General features: G+C 39.8%; 1 protein-coding gene across 4 annotated transcripts in view; it reads left to right on the top strand.

The window, feature by feature from the left end:
• Positions 1-2,454: 2,454 nt before the first annotated feature.
• LRRC28 (leucine rich repeat containing 28) overlaps positions 2,455-22,435 on the top strand; it is a 51,158-nt gene continuing 31,177 nt past the window's right edge. The window contains exons 1-5 of one of the 4 annotated variants that reach the window (XM_033070690.1): positions 2,455-2,515; positions 4,743-4,960; positions 8,579-8,619; positions 11,192-11,229; positions 11,986-12,123. In XM_033070690.1, coding sequence (XP_032926581.1) covers positions 4,778-4,960; positions 8,579-8,619; positions 11,192-11,229; positions 11,986-12,123 — 400 coding nt within the window. In that variant the 5' untranslated portion in view covers positions 2,455-2,515; positions 4,743-4,777. Of the gene's footprint in view, positions 2,516-2,913; positions 3,014-4,742; positions 4,961-8,578; positions 8,620-11,191; positions 11,230-11,985; positions 12,124-22,435 lie in introns of those variants that run through there. The other 3 variants (XM_033070692.2, XM_033070693.1, XM_033070695.1) reach the window with 3 other exon arrangements.

The following is a 22,435-nucleotide window of genomic DNA, read 5'->3' on the forward strand; positions in this document are numbered from 1 at the left end:
CAGAAAATGCTTGCATAAAGTTTTACTATGCAAAGTATTTCCAATTGCATCTCCCCAAAGTTGTCAGTCTCAATTAGTTACCTTATGTAATAAATCTGGTATAGCATAATCTCTTTTTATTCACACCATCTTATTTGTGTGATTTTGACACCCACAAGGGATCACCAGTGAGGCTGTGCCCATTTGCTCCAGCTACACGATTTGTTCACTAAATCACTGGATAATGGTGGATCTTCAAGTCACCAACAACTGCAAACTACTTGAATGGATCTACTTTAAACTGGAATTTCCAAGCAGGTTTTATTAGTTTCTTTATGTAGGCACAGATAAGATCAGCTATCCTATTTAGCAAGGTGGAAAAGTCAAGCTCTCTGTGCTCTCAGAAGCACAAAAGAAGAATTAAATTATGGTAAAAAACCAGTGAAATTTACTTAGCAGAGAGATCGCCCTAGTCTGACGTTAGATGAGAATGACTTGGCAATCATGAGGCAAATGCTCTCCTCACCAGGAGATCAGATTCCAGTATCCCTGCCCTGCTCATCATTTTTAGCCTTGTGACTACACAAGCAAGACTGGACACCTGTGCTGTGCAGGATCGGAGCTTCAGGATCAGCTTTCAGATCTGAGAGCAGCACTCGTCAGAGATCACCATGGCATTGGTTCAGAGGGAAAATCAGAGAATGAATGGGTGTGATGATTCAGGCTACACAAAACAACAGAGAGAATCCTGAGTGACTTTTCAGGGGGAAAGACACAAGAAAAAGTGACGTGTGCTGGTGTGAGCAGAAAAGAACAGACAAAATTTGCTCTCAACAATATCAGTGCAGTCATCTCCTACCTGTTTCTCAAAAAATCTCCAAACAAAAAACTCCAAACCATTAAAACATAGGCGTAAATAAACACATTAAATATCCTGGCTCTGTTAAGAGCAGGTCTCCCAGGAAAAAAGCTTCATCTTTCCTTTTCTATTTCAGTAGAAGAAGACAGAAACAGTTTCTGTCCTGATCAATGACTCAATAATTCTCTCTGAGGAATGTGTCACTAAAAGTCTTCATATTCAGCTTCTACTTCGATCTGAAATAAGCTTAACTTTTAATTTCTTGGATATTTATAGTGCGAGACCAAAGTGACATTAAGAAGTGCGATCTATTTGCTGTTTTTTAAAACCATGGTGGTCTACAGGCCACTTTGTCACATCAGCAGAAAAAAACAGACAAGTGCTATCAACCACAGTAAGAAATCATGTGTACAGAATGATATGATAAATATGGAGGATGGTGGATTTTGAAGGGTAAATTATTTCAACAAAACCCAATCTATTTTTTTCTGAAAAAAAAACTACTCCAAAAAGACTGTGATTGCAAAGATGGAGCAAGTGCAGTTGTCACTATCAATGATTGCCTTTCATGTGCAAGAAAATGACAAATGAGCCATTAAGAGCTGCTCTTCTTTATTTAGAACTGAAAAAGAGAGAAATGAGTCTGCAAGGGAAAAGATCTTAAGCTTTTCTGCATGTTGATTTATTCCCAGTGAAAGTTATGTGAATATATGGAAGAAATATCTTCTGCAAGGTGTTCATCTCCGTAACCCTGCAGACCAGCTGCGTGAATCTTGTTAGAAACAGTTTATGTTAATTAGTCTGTGGAAACTAGAAAGAGGATTTCTGCAGCTGAGATTCTTATTTTAGCCAGCTATAGAGGTGATCTTCAGCAAAAAGCAACTTTTTTTATACCCGGTGATGTTAAATACCCTGAGGATGAGGGAATTTGCTGTCAGCAGAGAAGTGACAAGACACAAACAGCCTTTATGTGTCATCCCAGTGTGTGTGAATACACATAGAATCAAAACATTTCCACAGGGTAACTATCATGGGTAAAAATAGTCGTGATGGGCAGGTTTGGGTGCAGGCAGGACCCCCTGAGCGTCTCCATTCTGCTTTTAACACAGAAAAAAAAAGGCAGCGGCAGCTGCACCAGAGGTAGAAGGTGGTCTCTGACCAAAAGTTTTGTCAGCAAATGATGCTCTGCTTTGTCAGCGATTAAGCACGGATGACTTGTTAGCACCGGGAGCTGTGTGAACAGGCGGGGAGGCAAGTGGAGCCCACATATTCGCTCATGAAGCCGCATCGGGAGGTACCGGGACACCGAGAACACCGGGAACATCGGGAACACCGGCAGGGACCGGGACACTGGGAACACCGGGAACACCTGAACACCGGCAGGTACCGGGACACCGAGATCTCCCGCGACCCCTCAGCCCACAGCGAGGGACAGGCGTGGCGCTGAGGGGCGGGCGTGGCGCTGAGGGGCGGGCGTGGCGCTGAGGGGCGGCGCGCTCCCATTGGCTGGCAGAGGGAGGCGGGAGAGATGGGGCCCTGTGATTGGCTGCTGCCCGCGGCGGGGCGGGGCGGTGTCTCGCGAGAGCCGCGCGGCGGTCGCGGTCTCGCGCGGCCCGGCCCGTCCCGCCCCCGGGTCCCTGGGCCGGCGGCGGCGCCGCTCCCGCTGCGGCTGCCCCGGTGAGTGGCAATGACCCGGCCGGGCCGAGGGGGGGACGGGCACAGGGCCAGGGCGATCGGGTCCTGACGGTGGGAGGTTGTCTCCGGTGCTCTGCCCCTGCTGTCTGCCGGCCGGACCGCGCGGGCATGGTGCCTCTCCGTGAGGGGGTGCGCGCTATGGCCGGGCCCGATCCCCCGTGTCTCTCATGTCTCCCCGTTTCTCCTTCTCTTCCCCATGTCCCCCTTGTCCGGTGCCACTCTCTCCCCCTTCTTTCCCCCCATTCATCCCCTCTCCCCAGTGCCCCCTTCCCCTCCCTCCTCGCCTTTCCTGGAGGACCCGGCCCCTCACAGGGCCATGGTCACTGGGTGCTCTCATGCTCATCCTTTTTCACTCCCCTCAAAGACCATGGTTGTGCCTGTTCCTCTTTGGGGAGGCTGCGCCTCATCCTTGGACAAAGATAATTGAGAGAGGAAAAGTTTGGCTGGTGGTGGAAGGAAGTAGGAGGAGGTTCCTTTGAAGTAAGAGCCAAAGTAGATTGTGACTGGACTTTGCATCTGTGGCGTTGCTTGTCTGCGTGTCTGTGTGTGCCCTGCTAAATGGGCAGTTCTCATATGGAGTCACAACTCTGTGAAGAGAAGCCCTGGAGTGCATCTGAAAACCATCTCTGGACAAATTGGAAGGCTGTTGGATATTTGTGCTTGTGTTTCGTCACATCACAGCTTCCGATTAAAAAAAAAATCAGAGAAAGATAAGATGTCCGTTACCTTGTCTTAGATTGTAGAGATTAATAATAAATATTCAGATTATTAATAATAAATATTCAGATTATGTCCATTAAAAATTTTAATGCTTTTCCAGGAACTATTTTAATGCTGATCACAAAACTAGAGTTGAGAATTGTAATGGCTTCATCTCCTTGATCTTCTGGATGAAGAGAGCTTTAATGTGAGAGTGCCAAGGGCCAGCTGTGTGTGCCCTGTTCCCTAAAACAGCTCGTGAAGGCAATGGTTAAAAACCTCTTAAAAACCCCACAAATGAGTCCTGCTGCAGAAGGACACAGATCACTGCTAAGAGCTGTTACCTGCAAATCAGGGGAACTACTCAAACTAATGAAGTAGTTTGATTTACCTGTATGGTTGGGCTGTCAGTGTTCAGTTGGAATTTTGTGTACCATGCCCATCATCAGATGGGATTTATGATTCAGGACCTTCACTTCCACTATCTGTTGTGATTAGAAACCTCTCTTTCAGTAAAGGATTGAACCAAAACAAAATGTCATTGGTGGGAAGCAGCTCTGAGTCCTTGCCTTTCATTAATAGGAATTAATTTATATACACAAGTCTGTAGCAAAATAGTAACTTTAAATTAATGAATACTCTGGGTTTATTATGTTTTTTATAAGATAGTTGAAAAGATGCAGCAATGCTGTTGTTGTCGAAATCTAGACAGCATAATAATGACTTGAATTTTGGTTATATGTGGAAAACAAGTTGAATAAAGTCAGGTTTCAGATACGAGTTAATTTTTAATTTGTCTTCCTGCTTTTGTTTTCTTGTTTTGAAATTGTCAGTTAAAGCTTGACTTTGTTCTTTCTGCTTTTATTTTTAGTAGAGTAAGCTGAAAATCTGCTGTCTTATCTAACCCTTTATAAATTTTCTCACTACAAGTTTCAGACTTCTCATACATTGGTGTATTATTTTTTAATAGCTTTACTGGCTATCTCTCCCAATTATCTCTTCCAATTGGTAAATTATGCCACTGGTTTTATATGGGAAAGCACTTCAAACTTCATTGCCTTTTGTCTTACTGCCTTAAAAGATAATGGTGTTTTTTAGTCATCTGAGACCAAAATCCTCTATTAATTGTGTCTTTTTCTTATCTGTATGTTCTTTTTTTAGCACATGTGACAGGATGGATGTGGGACATCAATAATGGTTAACAGAAGTTGCTTCTTTTTGATTCTTGTGGCAGTTTTGACAAAATAATCTCAAAGGTCCAACAAACATGGATGAAACTAAAAGCATTAAATACACCCAAAGATTTTGTTATTTTAGGTCCTATAATGCTTGATCCAGAAAATAGTCAGAGACTTACTTCTAACATAGCTTGTGGTGTGGATGTTCTGGGGGCTTGGTATATTAACTGGAATAAGTTTATCAGGTAATCTGTAATCAGGAACTCTTCCTGCAAATGAAGGCATGGTACACCTTGGTAATACCGGGCTTTTTCCCTCTTTTTGTCTCCTAGAAATGGGTCTGCTCTCAGAAGATGCGATGCAGTAGATGTGGTGCTCAGTCATGGCATCAGAACTGTGTAAAACAATCTCTGAGGCAAAGCTGGAAAGGCACAAGAACTTGTTCTTAAATTACCGAAATCTCCATCACTTCCCTCTGGAGTTACTGAAAGATGAGGGGCTGCAGTACTTGGAGAGACTTTACATGAAAAGAAATTCCCTGACCACATTGGTACGACAGTCTCTTTATTGCAATGTTTACTGTCTGTGTATTTAGGAAGTCTAAGTTTTGAAACAGGAAAAAAAAGAGATTATATTATAGATACTCTGCCCCTGAATGATGTCATCAGCTGTAAGATAAGAGCGTTTGAACTTGCATAGTTAATGTAGAGAATAATAAATGGAAGTTCATTACATTTTATGGTTGCCCTTTTCAAGCTGTCAGGACCTTCTGGGGCTTTTCTTGTCAGGCTTGTTCTGTTTTTTTTTTTAAACCTGTATATTTTACTCTCATAAGTGGTCCATTTCTCCTGTTAGGTGATGCTATGCAGTCTTCTACATTTCTTCATTAGGCTGAATGACTTTTCCCTTGGTGTGTGCCTAATTTCAAAAATTTCAAAGGCAATGTCAATCCCAGGGTCTAATTCCAAACCTGCTGTTCAGGTGCCAGTAAAAACTTGAATCTATGGGCTGCTGGTAGGAGAACACAGCTACATGTCAGCTGATGTCACAGTTAATGTGGGATTTTCTTTTGGGATTTCTTCTTGTTTGGTTGTGTGTGGATGTTGTGACCTCAAAGTTCAGTGTGGGGCAGTTAAATAACTGTGAGATGTTCTGAGCTGCTAAGACTATAGCATAGAGGCAGAACTTGCCACTGTCAACAGGCTCAAATCTCCCAAGTTTTCATTTGTTGTTGCTTGATTGGTTTGGATTAAGTGGTTGGTTTTCTTGGTGGGCTCTTCCATGGTGTGAGAGGTATCATAGTAGAATGGTAGAGGAGCTGTAGGGCATGACTACTTAAAATTATCCAAAATTGTGCACTTTTCAGAGTTTCCTAGAACAAGTCCAGTATTCCACTTTAAGGGCTAAAAGCTGCCAGGATTCTGAAGATTTTTTGCCTTTTCTTCATCTTGAATGAGTCACTTCAGTTGACGTGTACTGCAGAGAATTATTTTAGCACTCTGGTTTTGGGCAGTAATTTAATAATGTGTAATAATTTAACAGGAGAATAGGATTCATGGTTACAAATCAAAACTGCTATAAAATTAGCCAAAGACTGTAAACAGCTCTGCCTTGACACTTAGTGAAATTCAGTGATGATTTAGTGCAGTAAGGTTCACAGACTTTGCACTGCTCAAAAGATGAACCAGTAAAGAGGGTTTTGTATGTAAGTGTTAAAACTGGATAAAGAAACTGAAACAAAAGTTAAAATGTAGGTCATACTTAGGCAAAATTGCTTTCAAGCAGCATGAAGCAGAGCATGATTAGATTCACAGCAATCAGGATAACTTGCTCATAATGTGCTTTGTTGGGATCTCATTCAAGTGCTCAGCACTATTGTTGGAACAAGGCAAACAAATTTGGGTGTCATTCACTGAGCATCTGTTCCACAGAAGAGATGTTGGAAGTTGTAGTGGACCAAAATAGATCAAGTCAGCAGCATGTTACAAAAAAAGGCAGATGTCTTTTTGGAACGTGGAAAGTTTCACAATCTCCATTAAAAGCAGAAGGAAGTAATTATTGGATACTGTTAAAGCTGGAGCAGAGAATTTCATCCTCATGAACAGCCTGGATGAATTGGAGAGGACCTGGAGAGCAGCAGCGAGGGACCTTTAGAGAGCATGCCCTGAGAGAAAAGGTTGAGAGACTGATGGAGAGGAAATAACAGGAGAAACTGGGAGAAACAAATAGTAGATATTTTTACAAAGCAGAATTTCATAATGAGGTTTTTCAATGTCCACTTCTGAGAGGACAAGCAGTGCTCTCAATTTTGGCAGTGGGGGGAGTGGAAATCATTGAAAAAATTAAATTACTGAAGGAAGATTTGTCTTCCTAATATTTCTCTAATGCAATAGCTCATCAACAAACACTTTAAATTGCATAAACAGTATTGGAACCATCAAAATGGAACCTGCACCATATTTCTCTAAAATTAGGTGGTACTTTTGTCCCACTGGTCCATTCCTTCAGAATTCTGAAAATAAATGACTAAATCAGCTTTTCTTCTTTACTCTTCTCAAATGACTCCTGTCCTTGACAGATGATTCCTATGAAATGTCTGGGATAGTTATGCTGACAGAATTTACCTTGGCTAAGAATAATTTCATTTTTGTCCTCATTGGCAAGATGGAAGTGATGGAGTGCTGTGACATAATGAATGGATCAAGGAGCCATACAGCACACCTGTATCCCAGCATCACATCTTGCCACTTGTCAGTTAATCTCTGATAACACGAACCTTCCAGTACCTAATTTCCGCATCTATTAAATGGAAATTGGTGTTTGCCTTGTTAGCTCTGTCGGAAGCAAGATCAAGAATAATTGTTCTTAATTTACTACCTCAGAATACGTGATGACAGAGCAGCAGGTGAAACAGTGACAACAGTCTGTGGTTCAGATTAACATCTTTATGGTAATAACGGCTGTAGGGTGGCAGTGAAATTGGGGTTTTTTGGAATTCTTTTGTGCTGGAGCGGATTTTGCTCGGCTGTTGGGGAATTGTGAGCGGGTCCGGCCGTGGCTGCGCTGTGGCCGAGTCGCCACCAGGGGGCAGCCCCGGACCGGGGAGCGCGCCCGCCGCGTGTGACGTCACCGCAGCGCTGCCCCTGCCCCAGCAGAGCCGAGCGGAGCAATCTGCGCTTTGGACTCAGAGCCAGCCTGGGCACGGCTGCTGCGCCAGAACAGCACCTTCTTCCGCTCAGCATATTCCTCCATCATCACGTTATGGACACTAAGTTATATGCTTTAGATAATATAGCTATTTAAGGTGTCACTCATCGTGTTTATTCGCATGAAGATTTCCAGTTTTAACAGGAATTTAATTATGTGATCAAGCTGCTTTTAAAATGCTGTCATTTCTGCATATGTCAGTATTGTAACCCCTTTTTTTCAGTAAAACAAATCTGTGTTAAAGCAGGTTTCTTAAGCAATAACTGTCTTAACTTCGAATAATTCTGAGTACAGTTTCCAACACGACATCTGAAACTTGTGAAGCCAATTTTGTGATATGTGTTCGTGGTTATAAATGCCACCAAGGAAGAGAATTACAGCTAGGGGATCAGTTGGCAGTTAGGAAATGATATGCATGTTAATATGTAAATATGAAAATCTAGTTTGATGGATTCAGCAGTTCTGGCTTGGTGGTAATTGATTAAGCTACACAAAGATTGTAGGTCATTTCCCAGTTTAGCAGCATTATAAAATACATTCTGGTTAGACATCTTGTGTAGTTCTTTAAGTTGTGTTCTGCTTTAAGTCTGTAAAGTAAGGCTGCAACTTCTTAGCAATCTCTTCCCTTCAACTAACTCATTTATTTGAATATATTTTCAAAAGGAGATGAGGTAATCCATCTTTTCAGTCTCAGAACTCTGACTCCCATTTTGCTGAGGGCATGATAATGTCACTTCCAGACTGTAGTTCTGTTCAGTAGTGAATTGCTCACCCAGGATACATCTGAGATTGCCCTGATGGATACTTGGGGGCACAGAACCAGGGTATTGTACAGACATCCCTTGTTGCCATTTTTCCTGCTGATATTTTGTAGTATGGTGATTAAAATGACTTGGGTACACAGTGTTTGTGTGTCTGGTTTTTGTTTCGAAACCTAAAAAAATCTCTAACTCTCTTTCAGCCAGAAAACCTTGCACAGAAGCTTCCAAACCTCGTGGAATTGTGAGTTTGTGTAGGAGTTCTAATATATTTTTATTATGCTTATCTGTCTCATCTTAAAATAATCTAGAATGTATTACTTGCACATAATTTATCTCTTAAGTGTGGAGGGCTTTTCTAGAGGGCAAGAAAGGGTAAATTTTTGTTGTTGTGTTTTAATTTGTTTGTTGTTGGGCTTTTTTTCTGAAGAAGGCATATTCAGTCCAATTTAATTTTTTTAAAATTTCTTGTTTATTGTATGAGAAGAACCTTTATATACCAGTGTCTATACTGCTAAGGGAAAGAAAACCTTACCCCATAAATTCTGTGTAGACTTGTCACACTGATAAACCCCTGGAACCTCCCAGTGCAGTGGTCAGAGGGTTGTGACAGAGCCAGAGTAACAGGTTACAGCCTCCAGCCCATCCCTAGTGCTCATTCCCACCCCAGCTCCCAGGGGTTTTATGAGCTCAGTCTTGCTGATTGGAGTAATCAGTTTTTGGAACCAAGTCACAGATTGTCAAATAGGAGCAGGGATGAGCATGTAGGGGTAGTAACTATGGAATGATGATTGCTGTAGGCAGAGCAGTTTATCCAGTCTTGTCCAAAAAATGGATGTCCCATGAACTGGATTATTTTGACAATTAATTTAATGAAGCCCCTGAGACGATGTTTTCTTCCTTCCCCTTTTCTTCTTACAAAGTTGTGCTTCCCTTCTGAGGTAGGATTGGCAGTGGGGGTTAAAAGGGAGATCCTCTTGTCCCCTTTGAAGCCCTTTGTCTCAGTTTCACATGAGTAACTGATGGAGCACTGACTGTGTTTATTCAATGGCCAGCTCCACACGGGAGTCTGTGGAGTCAATGCCCTCAGCTGTCCCATCTTGTCACCCTCCTGTGGCCCTTGAACCCCACCTGGTGCCTGTGCCCCAGTGGAACTCAGATGGTTTGTAGGTCACTGCAATCTCTGACTCACTCCAGAGCAACTCCTCTCATCATGCCTCTGTCTTGAGAGTGTTTGTCCTCTGAAGCAGTAAAATAAATATTTTTAATTCGATATTACTATTTGCCACTGGGCATCAGGAAACCTCTGTGTTATTTGGTATTACTTTTAGGAAAACTGTTGAAATTACAGCTTAAAATAATTTCTTACAAACACTGATTTATAGGAGTCAAGCCTAATTATTTGGTGTTCAGCAAGTTCAGTTGTACCACCATTGTCCCACACAGTCTGGTGGTCTAGAGAGAGCTGCTCTGGGCCTGTGGTTTGTGTAGCTCTAATAGGACAAGTCAGATTTTGATGAGACAATAAGAGGTGTTCTGTTGTTGGGGATAAGACCACAAAATAAGGATGTACTTAAAGGATATTTTGTTACAGTAGCTTTCAATTTTGAGAGACGAATTTAAATTATTAAATTATTCTCCTAAAAGTTACATCCTTAGTTATTTCACTTGTGTGTTTTTCTTTGTGTATCTTGCCCCTGATGCTGGGCTACAAGTGTAGCTCCTCACAATACAGGTTTTTTTCTTTAGCTTAAATAAAGTAGTTCACAAATATTTTCAGGAGCTGCAGCTGAAATGGGTAGGAGAATTCTCATCCTATGTTTCTACAAACATGTATGCTATTCTTATGTTTGTTAATTTTTTAGCAAACTACAATTTTTAAGGAGAAAGAGAAGGTTCAGGTGCCCCTTGCAGTTGAAATATTCATATTTCTTTTCTTTTGTTCTGTCTCCCCTGAAAAGAGGGGCTCCTACTTTAGGGAATGCTCTTGGAATACAGTAGGAAAAAACATGCCATGAAAATAATTCCAAGTGTGCCTCAGCTATTGAACACTGAGTACTCAGTATTCCTGTATAGTTGGATATCAGTATTGTAAAACTTTGTTACTGTTATTTTCTGCAAGATCCAATTGTTCTTTTGCAGCAATGATGATTGAAATCTGAAATGTGTAAAATCTAAGATCAGTGTTTATGTTACCAGAAGTACTGGAAGTGCTCCATCAGAGGGTGCTGAACATTCTTAGTGAGAGATCTGGCCACCCTCTGTAGCTGCATAAATAACTAAGTGTAAGATTGGGTTTTTCTTTTGAAAAATGCACTTCAAGTTTGAAAAACCCACTTTCATATGCTTATTTCTTCACTGAAGGTGTGAGAGTTTATGTGCAGGGGAAAATGTTTGTATAACTTGTGTGGGTGTGGGCTTTTTTTCTTTCTGTGGCCAGCATTTAGTGTCAAATAACCTGGTTATCAAATATGATTTATTCTGGTTATTCTCTCTGCTTAGTCTTCTCCCTTTTTGTTTTCCTCCATATGACTTGAAAAACTAAAGCCCATTATTACTGTAACTGTGAATTATTTGTTTTGCATAATTGTATGTCATTTTCTTTTATTTTTATGCTAATCGTTTAATAATCCAAGTGAAACTTAAGTACCTGTCCATTGCCAGTTTATACAGTTTCCACAGCTTTTGTGGTTATAGGGAGGAATGGCTTTGAGGGTGTTCTTTCAGTCTGAAACTGGATATTTTGCAAACTGATTATGTAGCAGAAGTCCTTGAGGGTAACAGGTGGTGTCCTCTGCTTTTTCTCCTCCCCCCAGGTACCTTCATTCAAATAACATAGTTGTTGTACCTGAAGGTAAGTAATCTACCAGCTCACCATAAGTGGCAGGAATCATAAAATATTCATTTTTCTTCTTTGAAGAGGCCTATTTTTCCTTTATTTTCCCATAAAACATTAAAGATTTTCATATGAAATATACCAGTGAGCTTTTAGTTGATAATGTCGTTGTTTATTCTATGTTAAATTCTTTTAATGAATTCTCAAATGCACCTAAATGCTGTTTGCTCCAGTTCTAATTGCAGAAAGTGAAAAGGCTAAATGACATTCATCTGCAGAAACTAAAAATCCAGAGTGTCTGCTGCTTTCAGGCAGTTACCACACTAAATACTCTGCTAGTTTAGATCATGACAGATTTGAAACCCAGAGGAGCAAGAACTTGTACTAGTTCATTTTCCTTGTCTTAATTGCAGTTACGCTCTCAACTTGAGGAATTCGTGTTCAATTTATGCTCTTTCTGAATATAAATTGGATAGAGTCGAAGAGAATGGAGAAAGTGGTTTCAGAGCAGAATTGCCTGAGGAGAATGAGGAGATGGGAGTATTCTGTACATCCCTGTGTTTGTTACCCTGTCTCACTGCCAGCAGAGCTGTTTGTTAGCTAGAGCAGCATTTCCACAATTGATGTCACTGACTTGTGAGACTGCCTTTAACACCTCGAGATGTGCTCAGACACAGCTGTTGGCTACTGTGCCTTGTCCTCCTCTCACAGTCCTGTGAAGATCTGCATGTTCCTCTTGGGTCACATTCACGTTTTAATGTGTTCTCTCACAAGCCATTGGCTCCCTGGTTAAGCTGCAGTCTCTGGACCTGAGTGACAATGCCCTGGAGATTGTGTGTCCCGAGATCGGCCGCCTGAGGTCCCTGCGGCACCTGCGCCTGGCAAACAACCAGCTGAAATATTTACCTGCAGGTGAGTGCAGGGGGCCACAGCACTGCCACAGCCTTGCAGCCTCACTTGCCAAGTGATCTGCTCTTGCTTTCCTGAGTGCTACACCCTGCACTTGCAAGGGTTGCTGTTTGTATTGCTCCCAGGGTGCTCTGTAGTTAGAGAAAAGCTGTGCTCTGTGTGCTGCACAGTCCTGAAAAATGCTGCTGAAGTGGGAAAAATGCATTTATTTAACAGCCTTTGCCATCATATCAAGAAAATATTGAACTTCTTTGAGATGACACAAAATGCCAATGACAACTGTCATTACAATAAAATGATGTTTCTTCCAATTTTCCACAATAGAAAGGATTCCAGTCCTTCCTTCCTTTCTTTTCACCCAATAGCCCCAATCTCGTATTTTCTAAAAAGGCACATGTCTAGTAGCTTTGCCTATGGCAGTTGTATCTCATTGTGACAGTAGATAACAAATGTTTGTCTTGCTAGGTTATTATAAAAAAGCAAAATTTATTCAAAGTAAATGTGACACCAAGTCAGAAAAAGTTGGCCATAGGCAGATTTTGAATTTTTTTTTCTTCTAAATACTTTGATAAGCAGATACAGTATTATTATTCTTCTATCAACCTTATATCTGTTCAGATAAGATGATGGTGATTTTCAAATACTCTTTTAATTTTAGTTGTTAATTTTTCTCTGGTGTATTTGCATTTTCTTATCTGCAGAGATGATAAAAATTTAAGGCTGCAATTTCAAGAAACTTGCCTAAGTTAATCTAACAGGATTAGCTCTTGGCTCTATTTTAACTAATTTCTCAATGTGACCTTCATATGTTTTAAGTTCACATTGTTTATTCTCAAGAAATGTACTGCAAATGCTCCTTGAAGTTTTGGGTGCAGAAAACTCGCTGTCCTTTCCCTGCACTTTTCTAGACTGCTTAAAAAAAGTCAAAGGATGGTTATGATTAGAAAGAAAAAAAATGTATATGACTATGTAAATGCTCTGGAATGAAATTAGATAAACCTGTTAAACATTATGACCCAGGGCCAATAAAATTTCCATCAATTTTCAGATGTCCTACATTCAAAAGAAAGGAGTGACTTGAGTGTGCTTTATGTTCCTCAAAGATAATTTACCTTATGGTGCTGTACCATGAAAGAAAGACTTGTTCAAAGAGAAAATGACACATTTTCTGCAAAACTTCACACATTAACTTTAAAAGGTTCCAAAAAAGACTTTCAAAAGGATAATTTACATTACTGAAGAGTTGATTTGGAGTCTACCACATTTGATTAGGAACTGGTATCAGCTGAGACTTGCTGCATTACATTTCTCCTGAAGTTTATAGAAAATTTGGTCCTGAGCATTGTCCCTGAGTGTGTGCATGAAAAGTTTGCATGCTTAGGAATAGTGCTGGTGTTGCCTTGTGCATTGGAGAGTGCAGTGGTGTGTGGTCTGTGTTTGTGGTGTGTCCCTTGTGCCATTGCTGCTGCTGGTACCAATCCTGTCACTGTCAGTGGGACTGGATGTCACACAAAGTGTTACCAGCCCAAGCAGGATTAGCCTTTTACTCACACTGCATCATTTGCCCACTGGACAGTTAATCTATTGCACTGACTGTTTCCTAAACAGAGCAATTCCCAAAGAGAGCTTCCAGGCATGTTTTCTTAGATGTTCTCTGTTAAATTGTGAAGACTTCAAAGACTTCATTAAAAAAAATCTTAGGCTTTCAAAATAACACTGATGTTCAACAATTGAGAAAGGAGAGCAAAATAATAAATTTTGATGAATTGTTTCATCCTTAATTATACTGGTAGCATGAATCTTCATTATAGTGTCAGCTAGCATTCTGTTGGGAAAGCTGGTAAAGTTCAGCTGAACTAGGATGGGATGTGATTTTACTGCAGTGCATTATTTTGCTGTGTTTTCACTGCTCTCTGCACTGCTAGGGAAAGACAGCTCTAAATGACTCTTAATTTATAATAAGGAACCATTTAAGACATAACTTAGCTTCTACCCATGCAGCTTGTGCAGAATTTAAAGATCTGCATTAAAAAAGAGCTTTTGCGTTTAGATGACAGTCATTTATGGTTGCCCTGCCATTTCTCTTGGCTTTCCATTCCCAGTTTCTGGTGTTAAAAGTACCCTCCGTTTTTTTTAAGTTCCATGGATATCTAGGGAGATATTCTGGGTAATATCCTAAATCAATTGCTAAAAAATATCTTCCTTGCAGCTGCAGAACAGTTGGAGGGTAAATGTTTGCTATTATGTGTCTGAACACCCCCACTGTTCTATTGCATTTTAATTCTTAAGAATGATTCTTTGTTGTGTCTTCTTTAATTGTGATTAAGAGCTGGAAGAAACAATGCAATTAATAGCATATGTTGATTCATTATGCATTTTTAATGGTTTTATTCCACAATTGTGCTCCTAATGTTCCTTTTTGGTATTTAAGATTTGCCTTATAGAAATCAAATTTTAAACTAATTGAAGTAGTGTGCATTTAAGATTTAGATTTAAGCCTCTAGTCTGATTGTAGAGATTCTTCAGGCTCTGATAGAGGTTGAGCCTGTGCTGCAGTTTATCTTAACTGAGATGGGCCAGGTTTTAATCTCCCAAGTACTTGTTTTAATAAAACATGGGAGAATTTAATGACAACCACTCTGCTTTTCTCAGGTTTGGTCATGATTGTTCAGTGAATTTTAAAAAATTATTCTAAGGGAGGAGATGGGGGAGAATGATAAAAATACATCAGCCAGTGTGGAGACATAAGCTTTAGCTTCCTGAAGAAATCAGGCAATACAGGACAGGTGAGGAGGAAAATGGGCATTAGGTGGAACATGGCAATAGTGTCCCGTGGAGATGGGGAAGCACCTTCTGTGCTGTGGCACTCTGGGAGTGTGACTGACACTCCTTCCTTCCTTTGTGCTCAGCAAACACTCCCAAATCCCTGCCACCCTTGGATCAGATCTTGAGCTTTGGCCTCAAGGCTCTGTGTTTGATTTGCCATTGCTGAGGGGGGCTCCCATCACATCCTCCAGCTGTTGTGAGAATGCTCAGAGGTGACTCAGCTGAGCTTGATGAAAATTAAAGGAAAAAATTTGTCCAGAACAAGCGTGTTGAAACTGAAATATAATGGCAAATGGCTGAAAGAAAATGCTTTGTGAAATTCTCTTAATGTCACATTTTGAATATACTTTAGATAAGATTAATAAGCAGACCAGCTTCTGCCTAATGCAGAGTCATCAGTATCTGCATTCTGGGGTAATCAGAATCCCTGAGAGGTTCTGCCTTTCAGAGACAGGCTGATTAAAGAGTTGCAGATAAGTGAAACGAGATTTAATGTTCTAAAGTTCTCTTGAGGACTTGTTTTCATTTAAATGCACAACATTTTTTTGTTCTTCAAATTGTAAATCTTGTAGCTGCTGTCTTTAACAGTTTCTTGGTTCATTTATTTGGCTCTGGTAAATGCAGTTCTTGAACATGAAGTAAGTTTTGTGAAGTTTTCTACTACTTAAATGTGGCACTTAAATAATGTTAAGTTCTTGAGGGCCATTTGGAAATGTGTGACACCAAAGATGTTACTGGAAAAAGTCAGCATAAACAAAAGATGGTTATTTCATATTATTACATTAGTTCATGTATGTGCTTGACTTAGATGTGACATTGTGTTTTCACAGTAGCTGAACTTGATTTTTTCAGAGATTTCTCCTTTTATTCAGTGAATTTATATTTCATTTTGATTTGGAATTGTAGAGTCAATTCTATATGCATGTACTGTCAGAAGGAAATTTTCTTAATCTTCTCACTCACAAATGACTACCTGAAAAGTTCCCCTTTATTTCTGACTATTATAATGCATGTGATAGCTCCTTTCATTCTTGAGAAATAATATTTCTCTTTGTGTAAGAGTTACTATGTCATTTGAAAAAAAAATAAATCCAGTGAGATGTATTATAAAAATGATTCCTGAGGAGTCCCAAAGTCAAGGTTCTCTGTTTGCTGTTACCATTTAGATTTGGTTTGACTTCAGCCTTGGAATCTTTTGATGTGCAGTGGTGGTTCTTCAGGTTTACATTTTGGTCTTCTAGCTGGAATGCATGTGTGGGGAACAGATGACTTAAAAGAGGGTGTGTTGTACTCCATTTTGGATTTAAGTTTCTTACTTGACAAGGATAAGATTTTTTTTTTGCCCATTGCTTGAGAGGTACTTCTCTTTAGAAACAGCAAGTTTTGTAGCATCTTGTTCTAAGATTTAATTAAAAGTGAGGTTATGTTTACTCAGCACATGCTGGAGTTAATTATAGATTTACTGAAATGAAAAGCTTAATGTTTTGCCAAGTCAAGAGCAAAAGCTAAGTAATTAAAGAAGAGGGTATGGTTTATGATCCCAGCCCATCTTTTGGCAAAATTCCCTTTAAGAAGAGGGAAAAAAATCAGCAGTTGTCTTCACATGGGCTAGACCATGGTTCCCTTTGTGTTTGTTGTTCAGAAACTTTCAAAACCAAGAGCTGAGTGCATTGACCAAGCAAAAAAATAAAGCATGGCCAAATAATGGCAAATTTGTTGTCAAAAGTGGGATTGGTGTTTGTTGGAATGTTAAAGGGAAGTGCAGGTGATGGAGCAGCTGTTGCTGGAGGGGTGCAGGTCTGTGCCAGAGTCCAGGGCAGGTTCCTGCCCCAGCAGAGGGAGAGTGTGGCTTCCATTGCAGATCCACACTTCTGGCTTGTCTTAGGAAGCTCCTGCAGCTTGCATCCACTTGTTGCCATTTTGGTTCCTTTAGGCAGACTGAAGGAAAATGAATTTGTGTGCCTTTGGTGTATTTAAAGTGCAAACTGCAGCAGTGTTAGGGGAGGTTAACAGCACAGAGACCCTTCCTTTCAGTTCTGTTCAAATCCTTTTCCTTTTTAAGGCAAATTGTTTTAGAAATATAATCAGTTTAAGACTCATTAAAATACATTTGTAGGCTTATAAAACTTTATCTTCAAAGCATTTGAGAAAGATCCTGTGAAGCTGATAAGAGAGTGTTATCCTCATTTTACAGAGTGGAAAAAAAGTGTTTTTAACAGAAGTGATTTGCTCCAGGCCACAGCAGGAGTCAGTGTTAGCCAGAAATAGAACTTGGGTGTTCCCATTCCATTTGTTAAGACCACACCTTTTTGAGACTGATCATATTTAATGTTAGGGAGGATTGAGTCTTCCCACCCATTATTAGGAAATTAATAATTATCTCTCCATAATGAATAACCCTCTAAGTTAATAGGAAATTAATAGCGGTAAGATCAGTGAATTTTTGTAACTGAACCACCTTGTGCTTCCAGACGGCTGGAAGAGTTCAGGAAGATGAATTTTGAAATACATAACTTTTATAGATAAATACTAGACAATTTTCTCTTGCATAGGAACTTCAGTGTAATGACAAGGAGGGTTCAATTGTTACTAAAATTAAAAATCAAATTGTAATTGTTGATTGCTGCTTTGTCTATTTATACAGTAACCCCTGGAATGTCCCTTGGAGTGATTATTGCAAGGTCTGCTTTGCTTTGGAATTTGCTTTACTAATTGGGGGCAGGAGAAACTTCCAGATATGAAAACTGCATATTCATTTCTCTCACTTTTTTAATGTTGCTGTAAAGTACAATATCTGTATTTACTATTCATACCGATATTTAACTTGTAAAGATGTCTTGAATAGCCAGCTTAGAATTGTGAATAGAGCTCAATATAAGGGATTTCAGTAAATCTTAATTAAAGCAACATAAACACAACTTCTTCCCTCCCTTCTTTTCACAGTAGATTTCCACTGATGGGTACAGCGTGCCAGTAATTCTATTCTTACTCTAGACCCTGGCATGAAAATATGTGGTCCTAACTCATTTTTTTGAACTTCTGTTCCACATTTTGATTTAGAGACATCAGAATCAGGGGAATAAATTTGGTTTCTTACCTGCTCTTCCCAGATTTTCCTTCTGATTTATTACTGTCTCTGGTTAGGGCAGATTGCTTTGATAGATAATAAAGTTCAAATTTTTTAAATAATGGTTGTGAATTTAAAAGCAAAGGCACAAACTGATGCAGACCCTGTTCTTTTTTCCAAGTTGGCATAACCTTAGTCCACTCTGCTTTCCTAATTTAGTAACATGGATAAAAATATGCACGACGGGACAGGTTTGGTACGCCAGGCACCCATCCAGGAGCGTGGTGTTTTTAAGTAAATGGACTTGTGGGGATTTGAGGAAAACACAGATTAGGTTACATGAGCTTTGCACTCTGAAAGTATGTGACTATTTAAAGGAGCATGGCCTCCTAAATAAAAATATGGTAATTATTATAATAATATGTTGTTTTCTGTGAAGGAGTTGATGCCTAATTATTAAAAACAAGGTTTTCTTTGCACAGAGCTGTAAAATATATGCTCTGTTTAATAATTCAATTCTAGCTTCAGTTTGCTGTATAAAACCAAGGGTCAGAGTACTAAGCTTTACATTACCTCTTAGGTTCCACAACAGCTAATTATTGCTTTTTTTTTTTCCTAAATCAATGCAAAATTTACCCACGCTTGCCTGTTACTGTGTTGTGTTTTTCACATCAGGATTAGTAAGGCTTTGGTGATTGTGCTGTATTAATCCAGAAGCACAGTAAAAATACCTGATAGTATCTCTTAAGTAATTCCTTAGATTTCTAGGAGGAAAATATTTTCAATGTTTTGGTTTTGTATAAACTCCAATACAGCCCTATCCAGGCAGCCTGTAAGGACTGAATTTTTTTTCAAAGAAAAATTTCCCCTGTGAAATTACAGCAGGGAGGAGCCCGGAACAAAATGGCAACGTGGATGGGAAATCATTGGGGCTGGACTTTGAGACTGCCTGGAGGTGAGCAAAGCACAGGGCAGTGTTCTGTACAGCTGGTGGATTAACTTCCATGCACCTCCAAACACAGTGGTACCTATTTAATTAAAGGATGTTGGTTGCTTGAGATTTTATAACAGTCTGCCTCGCTCAAACATTTGGTTTAGGTTAAAATCTCAGGAGGACTACTAGTACTTCTGAGTGCTTGAAATTTATGGGGAGGGAAGTGAAGACAGAGAATAAAAGAATTCCACTAAATTCCTGGAAAATTTTGTTAACTGAAGTTTTTCCTGTATACCCTCACCTGTATAGAATGTCAGAATGAGTCATCTGTGCATAGAGCTGCTCACTGTTCTCTCTTTGTCTACTTGCCCCTTCTTAGTGTTATTTTTTTTTCCCACTTCCCCCCTGTTGAGGGGCTTTTAAAAGCCTCTTTGTTACTGTCATACAACATTTTTCAGTGTACCACGGAAGGTTCATAGTGTCACTGGATGCTGGTAACAAAAATAGTATAAACATAGTCAGAAAAATTCCAGACCTATATTTTATGGTTAAAAATGTTATTCCAATATAGGCTTTTGTTCCAACACTTCTTCCAGATGGGCTCCTATTGGGTGCACTGGAACTGAAATATTTCCCGTAACTGTAACAGAAATGACGTTAAGAAGCACAAAATCCAACAAAAGTATCTCTTTCAACAATGGCCTGCGGTATTCCTGGTATTCCTCATTCTGGTGATGCACAGCAGGTCCTCAGAAATGCATGTGCTGAGTATGTATGTGTTGTAATTCAGTAATCTGAAAACTAATGGGAACCAGTTGGAGGAAGCCATCAGCGTCTCTCATTGTAACATTTAAATTAAGGATTCAAATATTGCTTTGTGTACCAGGCTTATTGGACTAGAAAATTCCATCGTAAAATTTGCTATTCTAATTTAGTGCAATCACTGGAAAAGTATTTAGAAATTAGGCTCGTTTAGTGAGCATGGGCTTAGTTAAAAAAATAAAATTATGATATGGTTCAGTGCATTATATTTTCAAGTATCTGCAATTTTATTAAACAGATTTTAACTTCTATGGTCATTCAATATCAGAAAAAAGATCAGGCACAAACTGGATCTGGCATTGAGGCTTCACATCAATAACTGGAAGCCTAAAATCCTATTGTAGCACAAGGTAATGACCAAGTGTTTGGAGTTTTCTAATACTAGTTTTATAATACTTAAAGGTCACTCAAAATTGTAACATAATTTCATTGATCTTGATTTTTTTCTTCTTTCTTGCATTATGATTTTGGCTCAATCACGCTTTTTTCTGGCCTCTAGCTTTGGTGATGCTTTAACTTGAAAAAAATCTGTGCCTGATTGAGTTTTGACTGTATTTAAACACGAGCAGTATGCTGATGTAATTACTGAGTTCATTAATAGATCCAGGAATGTCTGGGAGCTGGGTGCTGTACATCAGCGTCTCAGACATCCTTGTTTTGTTGGAATTCCTTTGTATGATCTGGGCAGAGACTGACCTGTAAATGTTCCCTTTTTATGTGGCAATTCTTCCTGGCTGCCAGATTGTAGTGACAGTTATGGTGGCATTGCCTGTCTGGACAGAGACATCTCAGAATGTCACCACCCGAGTTCTGATCACTAATGACTTCATTAATAGATTGTTGAACAAACCTGATTGCAGAGGGTAACTCTGTGTCTGTGTGAGGCTGCCTGTGACTTCTTGTTGCCCAATTTTTTTTTATTTTCTATTCTGATTTTATTCTCAATTCCAATGTTTTCATGTTTTTCATTTTGAATCTGGATTCTGAGAGTGGGCCAATGCTGCCATTTGTTCCCTTCTGTTCCACGTGAAATCCCAGTGAAAGGTTTCCATGCACCAAACTCACAGAATTATCCCCTCCAGTCCCTCCCTGTTCCTTCCTTCCTTTGAAGAGCAGCTTCTAAGAAACCTGCTGAGGTGTAGGTGAAACCAGGATGGAGCAGGAAGAGCCAAACTAATTATTGCCGGTGGTGCTCCCAAGCCTGTTGAGCTTCTGGCTGAGCAGTGCTCCTGAAAATCAGAATCCTTGCAGGGACATGTCTGTTGCTGAGCTCTGGGCCATGGGCTTTCCCCGTAGCTGTTCCCCTCGAGGGCTCTCAGATAGGAGATAAAGGAGTTGGAGCTGCTTCTAATGGGGGTACTTGGATGATTCTCACATTCCTGAGAGGATGGGAGCAGATTTAACTGGATTCTCTATTGTTCAGAGATTTGGTGCTGCCTCTCAAATCCTGGCTCGTTCTTCTGCGCAGCAGTCCTTGATTTCTCAAGTGACTGTAAGCCTCCTCCCTCCAGGGGTTTTCCTCTTGTTTGTGGGGGTAGGCAGGAATTTTGAAGATGTTGAGAGTGCTTTAAGTAATCCTGACAACCATTCATCTGAAGCTTAAAACTCTCTGAAGATGTTGGAGGTCTTAATATGACTGGAGAAACGTGGTAGTTATGTTGCATGTTCTTGTGCCTCTTTATTAAATAAGGAGTGTTAAGCACAACTCATTTCAACATAGTTCATTAAACATAAAATTGCATAATATTTTTCTAGTAAACTCAATTTGAGATTTCTCAGTGAATTGTTAAAATACAGAATTTTTTTTAAAGGGAAAGACTTGCATGTCAAAGTAACTTCCAGACTTTGCTTTTAAAAGCTAGTTGTATGGTATATGCTAAGCAATAAACTGAAAGAAATTTAAGATTAAATATTGATTTTAATACTAGAGTGAGAAATGGTCTTGAGATGACAATAAAATGAGTAATAGGGTGATGTGGAAATGCTGCTGGACAGACAGGTAGTTGATACAGTAATACACAGCTTGTCATTCAAACATCTGGCAGAAGGAATGACAACCTGAAGTTTTTAGGGTACATGGGAACAGAGCCCTGATGGAATTCCTGTCCCCACTCCTGCCATGGATAGAGCTGCCACTTCAGAACCGAGGGCTTTGGAAAGAGTCTCCTGACCTCTGAATGTCCCCCCAATGTCATGCTGAGCCAGGGGCCACGAGACAAAAGTGGGAAGTTTATGCAGCAGTATGTAACTTTAGAGAACATTAAGTTGTCATTGCTGCTTTGATCAGTGATAGAATATACTTTGATAAAACTCAGATAAAGGGCTTCAGGCTGTAGCATCAAAACAATGCTTGTGTTCCTTTTAGTTTGAAAAATGTATTTCTACAGTCTGGTTTGAAGAAGTAGAATGTGCTCATGAGAACTGATTAGACCTGGCACAGAGACCTAAATAATGAAGGTCAAATAGAATTATTTGTTGTTTACATTTTGATTGTTTGAAAACTTGGTTTTGAAATTTGTGGGGAGGACTCTTTGTGACACAGTTATATATCACAGAAAATATCAGTCTGCGAGTGGCTACAGTTGTGTTTGAACTCAGTCATTATTCCATTTATTTGTTTTATTTGAGTTTAGTGTCTGCATAGCAAATGAGAGGAACAAGTAGAG

The sequence above is a fragment of the Catharus ustulatus genome, chromosome 12, assembly GCF_009819885.2.
Source record: "Catharus ustulatus isolate bCatUst1 chromosome 12, bCatUst1.pri.v2, whole genome shotgun sequence".
Taxonomy (NCBI): domain Eukaryota; kingdom Metazoa; phylum Chordata; class Aves; order Passeriformes; family Turdidae; genus Catharus; species Catharus ustulatus.